Source organism: Sphaerodactylus townsendi, linkage group LG15 (assembly GCF_021028975.2).
Source record: "Sphaerodactylus townsendi isolate TG3544 linkage group LG15, MPM_Stown_v2.3, whole genome shotgun sequence".
Classification (NCBI taxonomy): Eukaryota; Metazoa; Chordata; class Lepidosauria; order Squamata; family Sphaerodactylidae; genus Sphaerodactylus; species Sphaerodactylus townsendi.
The window spans coordinates 36,346,856-36,365,434 of NC_059439.1; the positions used below are offsets into that span (position 1 = coordinate 36,346,856).

The window sequence follows — 18,579 nt, forward strand, 5'->3', positions numbered from 1 at the left end:
AACCCCCAACCCACCCCCTTGTGGGGGCTGCTTTTATCAATGGGACTTTCCAAAGGCCCAGAATTTTTGTCTTGGGGCTTCTATCGCCTTAGTTTCATTCAGGAGTTTGAAAGGTTGAAAAATAAAAAAAAGTACTAAGGGAGAGAGAGAGAGAGAGAGAGACTGAAAAGGGGAATTCCACAACAATGTTGTGAGAATGACGCACGATCCAGGACTTTATCCTCGTCAGATACTAATTAAACTCTCAACCCAAGTGGGATCGTTAATATCGAACGGGTTCGCCTTCTCGCCCGGCAGTAGCAACCTCGCTGCCATTGGCAACTCAATTAACGCTATTCAATACATCCACCAAGATGTGAAGACCTCCATTTCTCACCGGGCAGGGCGTCCTTCTCTCTCTGCTTCCCCTCCCCCCCACACACACACCTTTCCAGTTCTTGGGGGGGTCCCAGCTCCCTCAAAGTTTCCAGAGCGCCCCGCCACGTTCCCTGCAGGCCCTTTCCAATCACCCCCATTGTATCCTTCCACTTTACCCAATGTCGTCCAAATCCTTTACCTGTCCTGGCTTCGGCTCTTTTTGCCCCGGCTAGCTCGTTCCCAATTTCCATACCCCCCTTCCCCCACCCACCCACCCCTTTCCCCTTTTTATCTCAGGAGCCTGATCCTTGTTGACTTCTGTACACAGGGAGCGACTTGCCCTGGGTCAACAGTGTTTTGAAAGATAAATTGAGGCTGGGAATGGGGCCAATTGGCATCACTTGGGGAGAGTTCCCCAGGGCGCGGGGTGGGGGTGAGCTGGCAGGGGCAGTTACTGGCTGGCGGTGGGGAGGGGGGGGGAAAGAGAGAGAGAGAAATATATATATATATATCTTTTTCTCAATTCCCTCTTCCTCTCCTCCCCCACGCTCTCTGTCTCTCTCTCTCTCACACACCCCACAGCTGTGGTCCCCTACATCTTTCTCATTTCTCTTCTCCTTCATTCTTCCTACGGGGTTGCTAGGCAACGGACCCAGTATCTGTCATAATCCATTATGAAGGGGTTGGAAAGCCATGCAGGCAGTAGGAAGGAGGAGGAGGAGGAGGAGGAGGTGGAACGGCATGCTCAGTAGTTTCAAGGTTCAGGCATCCACTGACACTGGCTTTAAGCACCGGTGCAGAGGTGGAGTGCTGGGTGGCCATGGAGGCAGTCGCTGGGCCCCTGGAGCTCATGGCGGCCCTAATCTCGGGCTTCTCGGATCGCCTTCCTACCTCAGTTTCCCCATGCCCCCTCTTTCTGCCCCTGCCTCCATTCTCAACGGACAGTACCCCCACCACAACCATGCTCCCCCCCCCCACTGTAAGATATCAGTCGTCCACGTTGCTGTGGCCCTCTGGCCTCATGCGCCCCGCAGAAAGCAAATTCATCAGTGTACGCGGGTTTGCAGGGGCTGGAGAACAGATGTATCTCTCTCAGCCCGGGAGCAAGCTCTTCCTGCTGCGTTAGAAACTGGAGGCGCCACTGAGCCAGGTACGCGGTGCTGGGGGGAGCGGAGGTGCTGGATCATCATCAGGCTGTTGGGTGTGTCCACGCTGCAGAGGAGGCAGCGGAACTGGGCGGGTTCAGGGCCCAGCGGCGGGGCCGACGTGGCCTCCAGCTCTAGAAGGAACTGGCGAGAAAGACAAAAATAATGGGAGAGGGCAAGAGAAGGGTGGGTCCCACCTGGAAATGTGAAGCCCCCCTGGCCACTCTGTCTTCTTGACCGGGTCTGGCAGCTAGACCCATCTTGTCTCCGCTGACTGACTCACAGGAAGCGAGCTGCCTTAGACCGAATCGGCCCACCAGCCCATCGGTCAGAATCGTAACTTCGGACCGGGCGCAGCCGCTTTTGGGTCTCCGCCAGCTACCTCTATCCCTTTTAACCAGAACCACGCCGCAGGATACGAGAACTTCCGGCATCCTTCACTATCGCCACACGGATGCTCTGCCTCTGAGGCATGGCAGCAGTGGCGTAGTGGTTAAGAGCAGGTCTACGCTAATCTGGAGGGACCGGGTTTGATTCCCCGCTCTGCCACCTGAGTTGTAGAGGATTATCTGGGGAATTCAGATTAGCCTGTGCGCTCGGACACACGCCAGCTGGGTGACCTTGGGCTAGTCACAGTTCTTCGGAGCTCTCTCAGCCCCTCCTACCTCACAGGGTGTTTATTGTGAGGGGGGAAGGGCAAGGAGTTTGTAAGCCCCTTTGAGTCTCCTTGCAGGAGAGAAAGGGAGGGATATAAATCTAATCTCTTCTTCTTCTCTCCTGGGACTGGCAGCATCTCAGGAAGAGACAGTCCTTCATCCAACAGACTGTCTAAGGCAGGGGTGTCAAATTTGTTACAAGGGCTGGATAGGACATAAATGTGACTTGGGTTGGGTTGCGGTTGGGGCTGGGGGACTACGGTCTCCCCCCGCCAGCCCCAAATCAACCTGACCAAGTCACATTTCCAGCCCTCCTAACAAGTGAGCGCTAAAGCCCTCTCCTTCCCAGCAGCTCCGCCCACTTTCCATTTGACTCCGCCCCTGTCCGTTTTAGCCTATCAGGAGCCACCTTCACAACGTGCAGCCATTTCTTCTTTCTTTTATCTGACGGCCCCATCTATTTTGCCTTGATGTTTTGCCCCTCCAGTTAGCGGTTCCCCCCCCCCCCATTCCTTCACCCTGCTTAGTACCTTGTAACCTTGCACGGCTTCCTGGTGGTTGCCCCCGGCTACGTGCAGGCGCATCTTTTCCTTGCTGTTGGTCTCGTATTCGCAGAGATTGCAGTGCAGGTGGAGGGGCGGGCCCAGAGGCAGCTCCACCCCCAGGTGGGCTCCGCTGTTGCCCCCTTCGCGCAGGTGGGCCACCAGCTGGTATTTCAGGGCGTGCTTGTCGGTCTTCAAGTGCAATTGGAAGTTGGCTTTCAGCTGGGTGCCGTACGCGCACAGCCTACATCGATGCAAGTCCCCGGATATTTCCTTCCACTCCGCCTCGGGCAGCGAGCGCGGGGCCGACGCGTGCCGCAGGAGCGTCTCCAGGCTGTCGGTGCCGAACGCCTGGCACACCAAGCAGCTAAACAACCTCTGAGGAGACCCCGGGTCCGCCCCGGGGTGAGGTGGCAGCGGGGAAGGCGGGGCGGGCTCCGGAGAGAGCGACGCGGGAGCTGTGCGAAGGCAAGGAGCACAGGAACGAACAGATGAATATAAATGATTCCTCTTGGATGAATGAGAGTATAAAATATAAATGTGTGGAATGAGCGGGAGCAGAGAGAGGACGGAACAAAGGAAGGCAGGAGGGGACGAATGGAGGGAAGGAGACGGGAGAAAGAGGATCGTGTCCGTCGGAGGTTTGCCGGAGTGGGACGGAAAGCCAAACTGGGCCTAAAAACAAGGACGAGGGTTCAACAAAGGAGGAGGAGGAAATGCAGCCAGCAAATGGAGAAGCACATAAAGGAGACAGATGAGGAGGAAATATCAATAAAACATGAGTCTGGGAACGGACGTCCTCTGCTTAATACCAGTAGAAAAGTTGAGTAGTCAGAGGTTTATTCAACTTCTCGATCCCATACCTGGGCACCAAGAGCGTGAGGGATCAATCGGGTTGAGAAACAGCCTCAGAACTGTGGGGGAAAGGCGGTTTCCCTTACCTGACCCCAAAGCGGCCATCTTCCTGCCGGGGGTGCTGAGATGTGGGAAGCCCCCGTTGAGTAAGAGCTGGGTTTGCTCCATGGGCTTGTCCCCCAGCAGGGCCGGGCTGGCCGCGGAATGGGCGTGGTGAGGGTGCGGGTGATGGGTGTGGCCGAGGGCTTGGGCTCCGTAGAACTGGAAGAGCTCTGGCTGCGGCTTGCCTCCGGGCGACGCTTGGGGTTGGCCCAGGAGTCCGGGCAGGGCCAAGGGGAGCCCCTGGTGCAGCAGCAGCACGTTCTGCATGTGCTTCTCGGACGTCATGTGGATCCGGAGGTTGCGAGAGATGTTGGTCTCGTAGCTGCAGACCTTGCACTGCCACGAGGACTTGCCCTTGGACTCCTTCTCCTCGGGAGACGAGGGGGTGGGAGCCGCGGCCGGGACCGCCGCGTTGGCGCTGCTCCCCCCCGAGGCCTGGTAGCCTTGCAGGTTGGCCAAGTGCTTGTCGGACTGCATGTGGATGCTGAGGTTGCCCTTGGTGGTGGTGGAATAATTGCAGGCCTCGCAGCGGTAGGGTTTGTAGCCGCAGTTGTAGCTTTCGCCCCGGGCCAGGCGGGGGTGGGGGCCTCCGGTGCTGCAGTAGGCGCAGTGGCTGTTGTTTTCCGGGTGTTTCTCCTTCATGTGCACGTCCAGAGTCTGCTGGTACTTATAATGCCAGTTGCACTTGGGACATTTCAGAGTCTTGCAAGAATTGCGCGAATGCAGCAAGGACATGTGGCCGGACAGAGTCAAGCCGGAGTAGGCCATGGCTGTGAAATCATCCCCAAAGCCGAGCGGGGCCTGTCCGTTGTGGCTGCTGTTCACATCGAACCCAAGGCCGGCCATCCCCAGGTTGCTGGCACCGTGGGCCAACTCGGCGGGCCCGGCCTCGTGAGCCAACCCTGCGCTGCTGACGTCTGTGGCGTGGGTTGGGTCGTCGCTGTTCCCTTTGGTGGCTGATTCGGCACTGTTGGGTTTGTCGGCGGGTTCGGCTGGAGCGCTGTCCCGAATCGGTCCCACGCTGACAGCTTCGTTGGCCAAGCCGGCAAGTTTGTCGACCGACTCCATGTGGATGTCTTCCTTGGCCAACCCAACGTTGACGTCGTTGTCGGCCTTCACCTGCGCCGTCTCGGAGGGGGGGGTGTTAGCACTCATGAACGGGCTTTGGCCATGTGAGCTTTGGTCTGGGAGAAGCCTTCCCTCTTCTTCCTTTTCTCCAGCCTCCTCTTTCTCCTCTTCCTCCTCGTTCTCTGGTTTGTCCTGCAGGCCCTCCTCCGCCCGGCGCGCACCGCCAACCCTTGAATCTTTGGCATTGGGTGGCTCGCATTGTCCTTCTGAGTTGTGTTTCTTCGCCTCTTCGTCCTCCTCCTCCTCCTTCTCTTCTGATACATTCACCCATCTGCTACACATTCTGGCATTGAGGTCTGCCTCAGTGGTGGGAATATTTGGTTCTAGGAAGCCAAGCGTGGTACCCTGGAACACGGCAGAAGCCTCTCTGGACAGGGCCTGGCATTGGTCGGTGCTCAGCTGCACCCCGTGGGCCACGTGAGCGTGGGATGCCAAGGAACAGCCCCGGCGGAACGAAAGGCGGCATGTCAGGCACAGCCGGACGGGCTGCTCGTCTTGGTCGAGGTCAGCTTCCCTCGGGGGGGTTTCCTTATCCTCTGCGCGGGCGGTGGGGGCATCTTTGGGTTCGGTGGGGACGTTTTTGGCAGGTGTGGTTTGAGCGGGGGCCCCGGCCAGTCGGTACGTGTGGAAGGCGCCGTGAGGGGTCCATTCGGCTGGCGCTGAGGTATTCTGGGACATTTGGTCAGTAGACGTAAAGCCTTGGTTTGGGCCTCCACGGCGCTGGACGTGGAGGACAGACACCGGGGGAGCTGTGGTGCTAGGGGAGCCCTTTGGTAAGAGAACGTGGCCACTGCGGAAGAGATAGGCCGAGCCTTTGGCAGAGAAGAAGAGCTGGGCCTCGGTTCCACCATCCACTCCGTCGTCATCGTCGTCGTCATCTGCTGCTGCTTCATTTCCGTCTTCTCCAGGGCATGTTGGCTGAGGGGAGGGGGGAACGTTTGGTATCGCTAGGCCAACGTCAACTTGGAGGCGCGGGGGAGATAAGATGCCTGGTTGGAGTTGGAGTTTTGCGGGGCTGGGTTCCGCCCCAGAGTCGGGCCGAACGGTTTCATCGGGAGAGGGGGTGGCGGAGGAGGGCGGGTCCGGGAGGGGGGTTTCTTTGGTGGCTAGAGAGGCAGGAGAGTCCTGAGTGGGCCGAACCGCAGCCCGGTCATCCTGCCCGTCGGCCGGGAGGACAGCAGCAGCGGAGCAGGAGGAGGAGGAGGCGGAGTTAGAGGCGGCGTCCATGGCGGTGCGGGCGCGAGGGGGGTGGAGGGGTCATGTCAGCACGGGAGCCGAGACCCTGCAGGGAAACAGAGCAAAAATACAGCTGCGTGTAAATAATTTCCCCGTTTTCACTAGAGGGGGAAGCAGAGAAATGGTCCTCCCATAGAACCTCTTGGAGCAGGCGTCTGCGGCTCTCCAGATGTTCATGGACTACAATTCCCATCAGTCCCTGCCAGCATGGCCAACTGGGGTTGATGGGATTTGGGGCTGATGGGATTTGTCGTCCATGAACATCTGGAGAGCCGCAGGTTGCAGACGCTGGAGGGAAAGTGGTTCTAGGAACCCAGGTTTGTTAGATCTTGGAAGCTAAACAAGATTGGTACCTGGATGGCAGGTTGGTACCTGGATGGTTGGTACCTGGATGGTACCTGGTACAAGGTTGGTACCTGGATGGAGGACATGGCAAACTACCTCTGTTTCTGCCAAACCTTGAAAGCCTCTTGCTGGGGTCGGCCTGAGTCGGTTGAGACTTAGCTGCACTTGTCTTGATGGTGCTCAGGCACTTTGGTCCTCCAGATTGTCAACAGGGTGGGGGCCATTTAAAACACCACCTCTGTCTTCCCAGAAATTATCCAGAGGTAGCTGACTTCACCGCTCCATGCAACATCAATCTTGCATGTGTGAACCAGCCAGGCAAACACGGTAGTGTTGTCGAAGGCTTTCGCAGCCGGATTCAACTGGTTGTGGCGGGTTTTCCGGGCTGCATGGCCATGGTCTGGTGGATCTTGTTCCCAACGTTTCGCCTGCATCTGTGGCCGGCGTCTTCAGAAGTGGATCACAGAGATAAGTGTGTTACACGCTGTGTCCAGTGAGAAGGAATGTTTCTCACTGGGACGTGGACAATAGATGCCCCACTAAACATTCCCTTCTCGCGGGACACGGCGTGTAACAGACTTCTCTCTGTGATCCACCTCTGAAGACGCCGGCCACAGATGCAGGCGAAACGTTAGGAGCAAGATCCACCAGACCACGGCCACGCAGCCCGGAAAACCCACCACAACCGGCAATATTTATAATCTGCCTTTTGTAAGGGAAATCGCAGGCAGGTCGATTCCATCGGGAGACATTGGCTCCGCGTGTGAATCGGTTTCAGCTCTGGGGACAAGGAGGACGAGGAAGCCAGACATCGGATGGACCGAATTTGTTTTGGAGGGGATTGTAGCTTGTTGATGTTGGTCCTCTCTCAGTCTGGATTACCAAAAATACTTGTTTTTTCTGGATCAGGGCTGGGGGAAAATTTGCAATGCAAATGAGTAGGTTAGCAGGCTGCTAGCTGATAAACTACAGGAAGGGGGGGGAATCCCTTGGCTCTGAGATTCATACCACACCTCCTAACACTTCCAATTCCATGCTGTCAGCTCATAACACCCCCCCACACACACACACACATTATTCCCCCACCCTTCTGTTCGTTTCTCCGTTCTGGCCCCTCTCCCCTTTTCAGTCATCAGCTTCCGCGCAATTTCAGACCAGGGACGAGTCCCGAGCCACGCTTTGAATGCCCGCGTCTGTCAGGGAACGCACAGAGTGTTCCTGAACATGCGCCAAGTGCCTCTCCCTCACTGATAAGCAGCCACGGGTTCGTTCCAAGCAGGTGTGAATCTCTGACGTTAACCACGGTGCCCACACGTCCATCCCTTCTCCCTACGGCTTATCGATACGAGGGTGGCGAAGTCCATCTGGCTCCGCATTCTGACCATTACAACAGTCATCAAAAACAGCTTAGTCTAAAAATATTCATCATCCCTGTCAGAAAGAGAGAGAAATGACCGTGGCTGGCATTATGTCCCGTTCTGCAGGTGCACAATGCCCCCGTTGAATGGAGAATTATGTGTTTGAGATTTCCTTTTTGTGTGTCCTAAGTTTTCGGCCCAGGAATTTCACTCTAATTCTGGGGAACGCCTTTTGTCTACCTGTCGGCCAAACTCCCGTCTTCTTCCCCCTCCAGGAATCTGGCAACTCGTCACCGAAATCTAGTGTCTTCACAAGATGCCACAGTCCCACCCGCCTATCAAGCACAATGTAAGGATGCGTGCGCACAAGCGGTGCGCCATGCACGAGAGAGAACGAGTCTAGGATGAACCTAAATCCAGGGAACAAGTGCCAATCGGGTGAGACAATTTGCGCCTCCGTCCCTAATCGATACTACTTCACCCTGTAGGGCTGCGCTCCGTTCAGGAGTGAGGGAGTCTTTCCGCAAAGATCTCCAAGCGCACCTGAGCCATGTACCTAAACCAGATTGAACTCGTGGCCTCGCCGTCCCTCCGGAAGGGGAGAATTTGGGGGCAGAACCCCACAGCCCCGACTGGCTTTGGGAGTCGTGATGGTTAAACGGGCCCCAAACTGGTTTCAGTTTGATGTGCAGACTCCCAAGATATGGGTATGTGTGTCACAGATAGTGGTTGTATCAGAGCAATTTTATCAGAGCGTCCTTCTGGGTGCCCCCCGCCCCAATGCACCCATCCCTTCTGGAGATATCAGGGGCCTCAGACCCCCACCCCCAACAATTATTATCCAGAGTCAAGGCCCCCCAGCGAACATTTAATATTTTCTGTTCATTCCTGCACTCAATGGAGGAAAGATTGGGGGGGGGGGAGAGAAGCCGTTTCGCACTCCCTGCCCCCACCACCCTTCCAACTCCCCTCCCCCCCCCCTTTCGGAGGGTGGTTAGTGGATGCAAATCGTCTCATTAAGGAGAAAAGGAGGCGGGAGACGTAATTAGGCGGCTGCTGCATATTTATTACGAGGGAGCCGGAGACACAAAGGCGTTGGGGGGGGAGAGAAAGTGCAAAAAGGAGGAAGGAAAGAGAGAGAGAGAGAGAAACGGGTGGATGGATGGATGGAAAGAAGGGAGAGAGAGAGGGAGGAGGAGGAGGCGGCATGAAAAATGAGCGCCGTGAGAAGGCAATGAAAAAAGGGAGAAGGAGATCACGCTGGTGGGGGGGGGGGAGAGAGACACCATTGCAGGCTCGCCAGAGATAAGGGAGCCCCCTTTACATGGAGGCAAGCCCCGCTGCGGCGGGTGGGCTTGCTTCCAGGGAAGAAGCACAAAAGCCGGGTGACAGGATTTGTGGGGGGGGGGGAGAGCCCAGGCCAGAGAGAGAGAGTGGGTGCTGGGGGGGTGGAGAGCCCAGGCCAGGGAGAGGTGCTGGGTGCTAGGGGGGGTTTCAGGCCTGGGTCCTGGCCAGGCGAGGGGCGCATCCCTGTCTGGGGGGGGGGAGGAGATGGGGAGGGGAGGGGCTGGGCGCAGGGCGATTAACAGGGAGATTAATGGCGAGGGGCGGCAGGGGAGGCAGCGCGAGTCAATAAAACGAGCCGCCCCGGTGACAGGCAGCGCTTTAAATTACCCTGCGCAGTGGGGGGGGGAGAGGAGGAGGAGGAGGGGGCGAGCAGCCGAGCCCAGGCGCGGGCGGCGCTCCTCCGGCCCGGGGGCTGCTCCTGCCGGCCCCCCACCCCCAAGCCTGCATTCCCACCCCCCAGCAACGATTGCAACCCCTTCCTCTTTCAGGGTCGCTTTGCAATCCCCCCCACCCCACCCACCCAAACATTTGCCCCGGCCTGGGGCTGCTGCCGCCCCCCCCCAGCCTGCATTTCCACCCCCCCAGCAACGACTGCAGCCCCTCCTCTTGCAAAGGGTTGCAATCCCCACCCCCCGCCAATATTTGCAAAGCGGGTCCATCGCAGAGCCACGTTGGGGGAGGAAATGTGTGGGGGGGCGGACTGGACCAGGGGGGGTCGTTTTTGCAGAAGGGAGCCCCCAGACGAGGAGACCTGATGGCCACAGACTGTTTCTTAGGGGCGGGGGGGGGGAAGCTGTCAAGAAGGGGGCTGTGCGCCAAGAAGACCCCCAAACGGGTCTGCGGCTTTCACCCACCCCCCACCCCCGCTTTTGTTTAATCCCGCGATGCATTTAGGATTTCATTTGTATGTGATTTGCATACAATATTGAGCGGAGGCGCTGGACGGGGGGGCGGGGGGGGGCTCTGCACCCTCCGAGCTGCTGCCTCAGGGGAGGGGGCAGAAAGCAGGTGGTGGGGATGGAGGGACTCGACCCCCCCTCAATCATGAACAAAAATTGGGCATGGGAATCTACTTCCCCTAGATCAGTGGCACCCGGCTCTGGAAAAGTTAGTTTGGGAGACAGAGTAAAAAGGGTTTCCCCCCCCAGGTGCATCTAGCCACTGAACATCCCAAAAGCAACCTTAAATCTGCCCAAGCAAAAATCAGGGGGGCTTTTTGGGGTGGGGGTGGGGGGCAAAGGAGGGAGCCAGATCTCAGGAAGTGCCTCCGAATGGGGAATTTTGCTGGTGAGAAAATTCCGATTTATGGCTTCCTAATTGGATTTTATTTTTATTTTTTCCTCCCCAGGCGTTTTACCAATTATGGATACGACTGGATCTATTGAATTTCACAGGCTGAGATTTCCACATGATTACTTTAACAATTCATCAATAAGACAGATGCTTGGGGGGTGTTTGTTTAAAAGGTATTCTTCCCTCCCCCCCCCCTTTAAAACCGGAGGGGGTGGGAAAGGGAGAATTTGAATGGCGAGGTTTTGCTGAGTTTTGGATCTGCCTGAAATTTCTCTGCCCTGTGTGTGTATTTTGTTTCACTTTGAAGCTGTGTCGTCCCAAGGGCATCTCCGTCTTGAACGCACAATTGCGCGGCACTAGAAGCAAAAGAGCAACGCCTGCGTCCATTGTGAGAGCCGGAGCGTATGTACAGGGGGGTGGAATGTATACAATGGGGCATCGTTTAGCATGCACACGCACAGCTATTGGGATTTTTTTTTTGAATGAAGCCCTTTCAGGAGGAACCTTTTCAGAAATTTAGCCTGTCATTACTTAAATTGTAACCTCCTTGGGGCCGCAGCCCTTTGTGAAGAGCTCACTTCAACCCAACAATGTATTTATGGAGTGCCGTTTATCGTGGAGGGTACTTTGATTCCCTGTCCTGAGCTGCTGATAATCTAAATTTTAACACAAGGGGGATAAAGAAAAGGAAGGAATTTGCTTCTATTTCGGTTGCGTGTAATCGTGCTTGGCTTAACCTTGAAACAGGCACCCTTTAATGGGCCAAGCAAGATTGGGAGTGATTGTCCAATGGGTGGCGGTTTGTTGGGTGTCCCTGTGTGAACACCTTCTTAAAAAAACCACACAACATTCAATTGCTCTCCATGGCTGTAAAGCTGTCTTATGTGAAACAGCTTCACGCACACAGAATGTGGAGAGCAAGGTTTAGCCTGGTGTGGTATTGAGAACACTGAGTGAGAATTGGGAAGTCCTGGGTGCTAGTCTTTACTCTAACCTACTTCAGAGGATTGTTGTGGCATAAAACGTAACAAACACCGTAGTGAGGCCCATTAGATTCTGAAGCTATCTCGGGATTTGACCTAAGATGGCGGGGTCAGTCTGCCGCGACAGACAGAACCGCCGTCCGGCGGGGTGCTGTGTAGTAATAACAGCCAGGATGGCCGCCACTGTTCTAGCAGCGTTCTCTCCTTCAGAGGATCTGATGCCAGCCACAGATGCAGGCGAAACGTCAGGAGAGAATGCTGCTAGGAATGACGCGCCACATAGCGTTCGAAACCACACAACAGCAATCCCCCAGTGATTCCGGCCGTGAAAGCCTTCGACAATACAGACCAGTCAACCGCTTAGGGCAGCAGAAATTCAGGGCCACACCAGAAGCCGCGCGCCAGTCCCAAACTTTCCTGCCGCTTCTAATGTGGCTAATTTCTTGTAAAATGGCCTAGAGTCCTTGGCACTCTAGGGTGCACGCTTCATTTTGTGCAGGGACTTCAGCCCCTCAGTATCAAAGTGGAACCGAAAGACCAACCCGACAACCGGTTCTGGCAACTCAGTGGCGTCTGCCCCATTGTCTTCTCCCTCCTGAAGCTAACTGCCAGGGGGACTGGGCCCAGGACGGAAAAGTACCCGTCAAACAAACCATGCCTCTTCTTTGCTCTAAAGCAGCAAATCTGAATTCTGCACCTAGAGTAGATTTCTGTGATCCTGGCCAAGAACACTTTTGGGGGAGGGCATGCCATCAGTCCCTCACGGATTCATTCCCCTCCACAGCTTCTAGATTATTAGGTGTCGAACTAGTGGCCCTAAAGAGTGTTATATGCTACAGTTCCCATCATCCCCTGCCAGTATCATGCTGGCAGGGGATGATGGAAACTGTAGTCCATAACATCTGGAGGGCTGCAAGTTTGACACCTATATTCTAGGATGTCAACAAGGATTGCTCCCACACTTTCGAGCCCAGCTTTGCTTTCATGAGGACTAGAAACCTGAGGAGCTGACAGGACAGCTGATTGGGCTGTTTGTTCCGCCCGCACAGTCACACGTTCAAACACAAGAAAAAGTACCAGAGTCTCTTTTGCCTTGACACACTGAAAATGCGGTGTGAATATCAACACACACGCACATGCTGTAGGAACACTTTCAGGGCACGTAGACTAGCCTGTTCTCACAGAAATGTCACAAGCCGCCCAAGCCGGACCCCAAAGAAACTTCGAGCAGGACCCCAAAGAAACTTCTCTCTCTTGGACCATCACTGTTACATCCACGTAAAGACGCACGCTCGATTGCACAACAGATTTGAAGACACAGTGTGAAACAGACCTCTCCGTGATACACCTCTGAAGATGCCAGCCACAGGTGCAGGCGAAACGTTAGGAACAAGATCCACCAGACCACGGCCACACAGCCCGGAAAACCCACCACAACCAGATTTCAAGACTTTGACTGTGCCTTCCCCACAAAACGCAGCTTCTGTCTTTCTGGTTTAATTTATTCTCTATTGTTAAGCTGCATCTTTCAACATTGGCCTAACTTTTTCATATATTGTTTTTCAAGAAAGCGCCAAACTTGTAGGTTCTTCCAACGCCTTTTCCTTTCCTGCTTCGCCTTTTCCCCACCTGGTACGGATGAAGATTTCTGTGGAACTCAAAAGCTTGCAACCACTATTTGGGTTGCTTCTGTTAATTAAAAAACAACACCCTGAACTACTGTTGTTACAAAGGTGGCAAATGCGACTGAGCAGACGCACTGTCGATTAATGCTGGAGGGGAGAGCTTTGCCCTATCTTGTGCTATAGCAGACCCAAGATATGTGTGTTTGTGTGTGTGTGTGTTCTTGCCATCCAGCTTTGCGCTGTGTGCCTGTCCTGTGACGCACATGCAAATTCTGCTCGGTTTTGTGCATATTTATTTACGACATTTTGTGCGGGGGTCCTGTCACTTGACTGGATTGTGTGGGTTTATATGCTCGCTAGATGATTGCATGTTTAATCCGACGCTGTCATTTTGTGTGAGAAATTATGGCACAACTGTTAGGTATCTTTGGTGCATTTCTGTCTAATCAAAATATCCTTCCCTGGGACTGAATTCTACGCAAGAACTGCCCTGCCAGGTTGGACCAAAAAAACACTTTCAAGGAGACCTTAGGTCAAAAGAAAGGAGGAAATATAAGGTTGCAATTCCACCTGCATTGTGCGTTTGCTAGTCTGTGGGGGATAAAGTATTATTGATGTGTTTACCCTGTTCGGGATTTTGAGGTTTGTGTCCGTCTGAGTCTGCCTCCAAACTAATTTTCAAAGCCAGGGTGAAGGACCAGCCACGTCATAGTGAGAATTTTTAGAAATCGTCTCTCACCCCTGGCAAAGTGCTGCCTCATCGCGGATCAACAGTGAGTCCCAGAAGGACCTCAAGAGGGCATTTCGGATGCGCTCCACAAGCCTTTGTGTCTCCAAGGAGTCAAAAATAACAGAGGGACTGAGAGAGTTGTGGAAGAGCTGGGTTCAAGAGGTGCCTCTGCTATGGACTCAGCGTCCAGCCTTGGAGAAGTCACTCATTCTCAGCTCCTGTTCCCCAAATGTACCGGGAGGGTAAAAGCGGTCTACCTCATAGGCTTGTTGTAGAAGCAAAAACGATAAATTCGAAGACACTTTGCAAAGGGGAAAGCGTGCTACAGATTGTGAGGAGCCATCGGCCGGCACCCCAGATGTTGATTTATGCTACCAATCTTGATCCTCCTTGATCTTAGATTGCAAATGCCTTAACAGTCCAGGTGCTCGGGAGCAACAGCCGCAGAAGGCCTTTGCTTTCACATCCTGCATGTGAGCTCCTTAAAGGCACCTGGTGGGCCACTGCGAGTAGCAGAGAGCTGGACTAGATGGACTCTGGTCTGATCCAGCTGGCTTGTTCTTACGTTCTTATGCTTGATGTGCGTTCTTTGATGGATTTGCACAGTTTCCTTGGGGAAGTCCTGGTGGTGTCAGTGTTACTTAGTTTGGAAATCCTCTGAAAGATATTAAGGGCCCCGCCAGATCAGACCAAAGACCATCGAACCCCACCTTCTGTCTCCCTCATAGCCCACTGAGGGCCTCCAGGAAGTCCCCCCCGCCCCCAAAAAAACCATAGGGCCAATAATCCTTTCTATAGCAAGTAATACAGGACTATGTACCAGAAAGCTCGAAAAAATAAGACAGTGTCTTATGTTAATTTTTGCTCCTAAAGATGTGCTATGTCTTATTTTCAGAGGATGTCTTATTTTTCTAGGAGGTCTTATTGTTCTATTCGTCGGGCATGCTTCCAAACGAAAACTTTGCTACGTCTTACTTTCGGGGGATGCCTTATATTTTGCACTTCAGCAAAACCTCTACTATGTCTTGTTTTCAGGGGATGTCTTCTTTTTTTGAAACAGGGCAGTCACCCGCATTCATGACCCACCAATAGTCCACAAATGTCTCCACCGTCCCCTGTGGGGGTTACGCTGTATCCTGTGTGTTGAGTTCCCACAGAGTCCGCTGGCTCATGGCCGCTTGGGGAGGGAAGAGGTTCAGCTAATAGTATCAAGTATATATGCCGCTTCCAGCCGGGTTGTGAGTCACAACTTTTGACCACTCTCGCCACTTCCAAGACACAACAGACTTGGCTATCGCAAACCATACCCGCGAGACATAACTCCAACACCAGCTGCTAATGCGCAACACTCTATGTACCTTATAGAACCGACAACTCAGTAGCAGGTGGGATTCTTATACACCAGAGACCCGCTACAGGATGCATCTGGGGTTAATATAACCCCTGATTGATCAACAACTATCGAACTTCCTTTCCTAAGCATCATTCTCCCCCCAAAGCTTGGTCGGAGTGTCAAACAGACTTCCATCTCTCTTCCTCTGACTCAGTATGACAAATTCCTGACACAACTTTCAAAAATCCTTCGCTTTGAAACACACGGCCTAGGGAAAAGCCAATTAGAAACAGAAATGGACGTTCAAAACTTGTCCAGTGTGGTTGGAATCACACACACACACACACACCCCTTTTAAAATTTCATACAATTTCAGATTTCATTTCTAAATCATTTCTAAATCTTTGGAGATTTCGGGGGTAGGGCGGTCTATTAAATTGAATAAATAATAATAATAAACAAAAATGTTAAATACCATCTTGACAAATGCAGTTCTGTTTAACACACACACACACACACGTACCCACTGAAATCCAGCTGTTTCTGGAATTGGGAATAAGAATAGAAAGGAAGAATATAAATTCTACATTTCAGGTGGAAGACCTCTCTCTCCAGGCCCACAATTTGCGCAAGCCCGTCATCCTCTCAGCCTCAGTTTCCCCAACCGGCAGGCAGGGCATCCCAGTGACTTGTCACATGGGCTAGCCTGAGGAAGAACCAACGAAATCCCTTTTGCCTGCTCGGAAGGTAGCTCGGAGCGGAGCTACCTGATAGACAATTCCTCTTCAGGACGAATGGCGTTCCGACCCCAGACAGTATTCAATTTCCTGCTGCAGAGCCAGAACCTATAAAAGCAAGGGGCAGGCCCCGGTAAATGTCAGGAGCATGAGTAAGAGAGCAGCGGCACCTGGCTGCACAAGGGTGGCTTCCCATGTACTCGTTATTTCTAGGATGGGGTCAGGAGGTTACCGCGGAGGGGAGCTTTCAGGAAGGGCTTCGACTCTTAGGAAGCCCCAGACCTGGGAGCAAACTCCATTAGCCCTGGTGATTTCGGGCTGACTCTGGGGGAACTCACATTCTCTAGAGCACAGGGTGCATCCAAACTGGTGGCTCTCTCCAGATGGTATGGACTCCTGTCCCAGCTGGCAGGGGATGATGGGAACTGTAGTCCATAACATCTGGAGGGCCGCGAGTTTGACACCTATGTTCTAGAGGCAGGGCAAGGGGTCCCGGATTCCCTTTGTAATCTCCCCGGCTGGAGTGGGAAGGGGAGCTCTCTTTCTCCTTAGGGGAGCCTGAGTGCCTCTGGCTGGCTCTTCCATAGACCGCCCCGAATCCTGGCCCGAATCCTCCCAGTCCGGGTCCTTTCCCAGTGGCGTGTCCATTCCCCCCTTTCCAGTTGGAGCCGATTCCGGAATGGAGGCTGACTGGGAGGCAGAGAGCGGAGGTGAGGGAAGCCAGAGCGAGGGAGGGAAGGAGGGGGAGGGAGGGAGGGAGAGGAAGAAAGATTGTAAAATCAATTAAATGAGTTGCTAACGGAGCGTCGTGTCGACAATCTGTCGCCGGGTGCAAAATATGAGCTGCCCAAATACACTCCTGGCTCGCACACCTCTGCCAGCCGGCCTCCCGCCTCCGTCCATCATGCCGTCTTGCCTTCTGTCAAGCGGGTTGCGGAGGGGATCTGGGGGGAGGGAAGGGTCCCAGGCCAAAAGGGGTGGGTGGGTCAGGAGGCAGGTGAGGAAGAGGAAGATGCGGGGTGGGTGGGGGGTGGGGAGAGAGAACGGCCAGGAGGCAAAGGAGGAGGAGAGGAACCGGTGGAAAGAGCCCTGACCGGCGGCGTCCTTGGCAAGTGATGCACGGACGGCGGGAGGGGTGGGTGGGTGGGTTATCCGTGCCCCCCCCCTCCCATAGCTGTCGAGGGAGCTGCTCATGGGAAGGCAGGTGTGTGTAGAGGGGGGGGGTTCTGGGAGGGCAGGTGGGAAGGAAGGTTACAGGAGGGCAGGTGTGAAATGGGGGTTACGGGAGGGCAGGTGGGGAGGGGGGGGTGACCTGGGATCGGCTCCTTTCCCCCACCTTCCCCCAAATGCCCCCCCCTCCGGCCCAAGGATGCCATCCCGCCCCCGCCCCCCCCCCGCCCCGCGCGTCGAGGTCCCCCCCTCCCCTTCTCCAGTCTTGCCCCGCCGGGGAAGGGGGAGCCGCAGCGCTCCCCGCCCTGCCTGCCTGCCTGCCTGCCGCTGCCTGCCCGTGCCCGGCTCCCTCCTCCCTCCAGGGCCGGCTGCTCTCGCTGTGGCTGGGCTGGCGCGCCGGCTGGCTGCTTGGGCTGGCTGGCAGGCAGGCAGGCAGGCAGGCAGGCAGGCTGGGCGGGAGGGAGCCGCCATGGGCACCGATGGTACCTACACCTCTGCTGGCGGGAAGGGAAGGGAAGGAAGCCAGAGCATGGAGCGGGCGAGGCGCGGAGGGCGGAGGGGACCAGCAGGCGCCGCTGACGCTCCCGGCCGCCGCCGGGTGGGGGGGCTTGGGGGGGGTGGCTCGGCGAGGGGGGCGGCCGCAGCAGCAGCAGCAGCACCAACAGCACCAGCAGCAGCCTCCTCCGGCGCCGGCTTCTCCTCGGCGGCTCAGGCGAGCGAAAATCGATGGGGTTCGCCGCGCCGGGGCTTCCCCATTGATTTCCCCTCGGCCGCCTCCCCGCCTGCCGCCTTCCCTCGCGCGCGCCCCGGACCTGGCGGCTCTGCCTCCAACACAATGGAATAATCAATGCCCGCCCCCCCCTCCCCTCCCCTCCCTCTCTCGCCTCGCTCCCCCCGCCCTCCTCCCCTCCCTCCCTCCCTCCCTCCCTCCGCCAGCCAGCACGCGCGCACCCGCGCCAGAGCACGCGCGCGCGCCCCCAGAGGGAGGAGGAGGAGGAGCCGCCGGAGCAGGGGCGCGCGCGCGCATGGTGGGAAATGTAGTCCGCTGCTGGAAGAAGGGTCCGGGCTGGGCAGAGCGGGGAGACACCCCACCCCGAGGATGAAGACCTTGCAGGGGAAGGCAGGCAGGCAGGCAGGCAGTGGCTCGGGGGCGCCCTGCGGATGATCTATGGGTGTTGGGACCTGCTGCCAATAAAGAAACACTGGACTATACTAGGATGTAAATATTGGATATTGGAAAAGGCATATCTAGCATGTGTTTTAGTAAAGATAAGGAACTAGATAGATAGACAGACAGACAGACAGACAGACAGACAGACAGACAGACAGACTCTTTTGGTATAAAAATGTAACCTTATTATCTATCTTGTCCATCCATCCATCCATCCACACCCACCCACCCACCCACCCATATCTATCTATCTATCTATCTATCTATCTATCTATCTATCTATCTATCTATCTATCTATCTATCTATCTATCTATCTATCTATCTATCATCCACCTACCTACCTACCTATCATCTATCCATCCATCCATCCATACCCACACACCCACCCATATCTATCTATCTATCTATCTATCTATCTATCTATCTATCTATCTATCTATCTATCTATCTATCTATCTATCTATC

The 18,579-nt window shown here is 55.1% G+C and overlaps 1 protein-coding gene across 2 annotated transcripts in view; it reads right to left on the bottom strand.

The window, feature by feature from the left end:
- ZFHX2 (zinc finger homeobox 2) overlaps window positions 1-17,858 on the bottom strand; it is a 34,880-nt gene extending 17,022 nt beyond the window's left edge. The window contains exons 1-4 of one of the 2 annotated variants that reach the window (XM_048517892.1): window positions 17,433-17,858; window positions 3,642-6,067; window positions 2,689-3,158; window positions 1,415-1,646 (exon numbers count right to left, since the gene is read on the bottom strand). In XM_048517892.1, the coding sequence (XP_048373849.1) occupies window positions 1,415-1,646; window positions 2,689-3,158; window positions 3,642-6,012 (3,073 nt within the window). In that variant the 5' untranslated portion in view covers window positions 6,013-6,067; window positions 17,433-17,858. Of the gene's footprint in view, window positions 1-1,414; window positions 1,647-2,688; window positions 3,159-3,641; window positions 6,068-15,802; window positions 15,892-17,432 lie in introns of those variants that run through there. The other variant, XM_048517893.1, reaches the window with a different exon arrangement.
- Window positions 17,859-18,579: the final 721 nt, after the last annotated feature.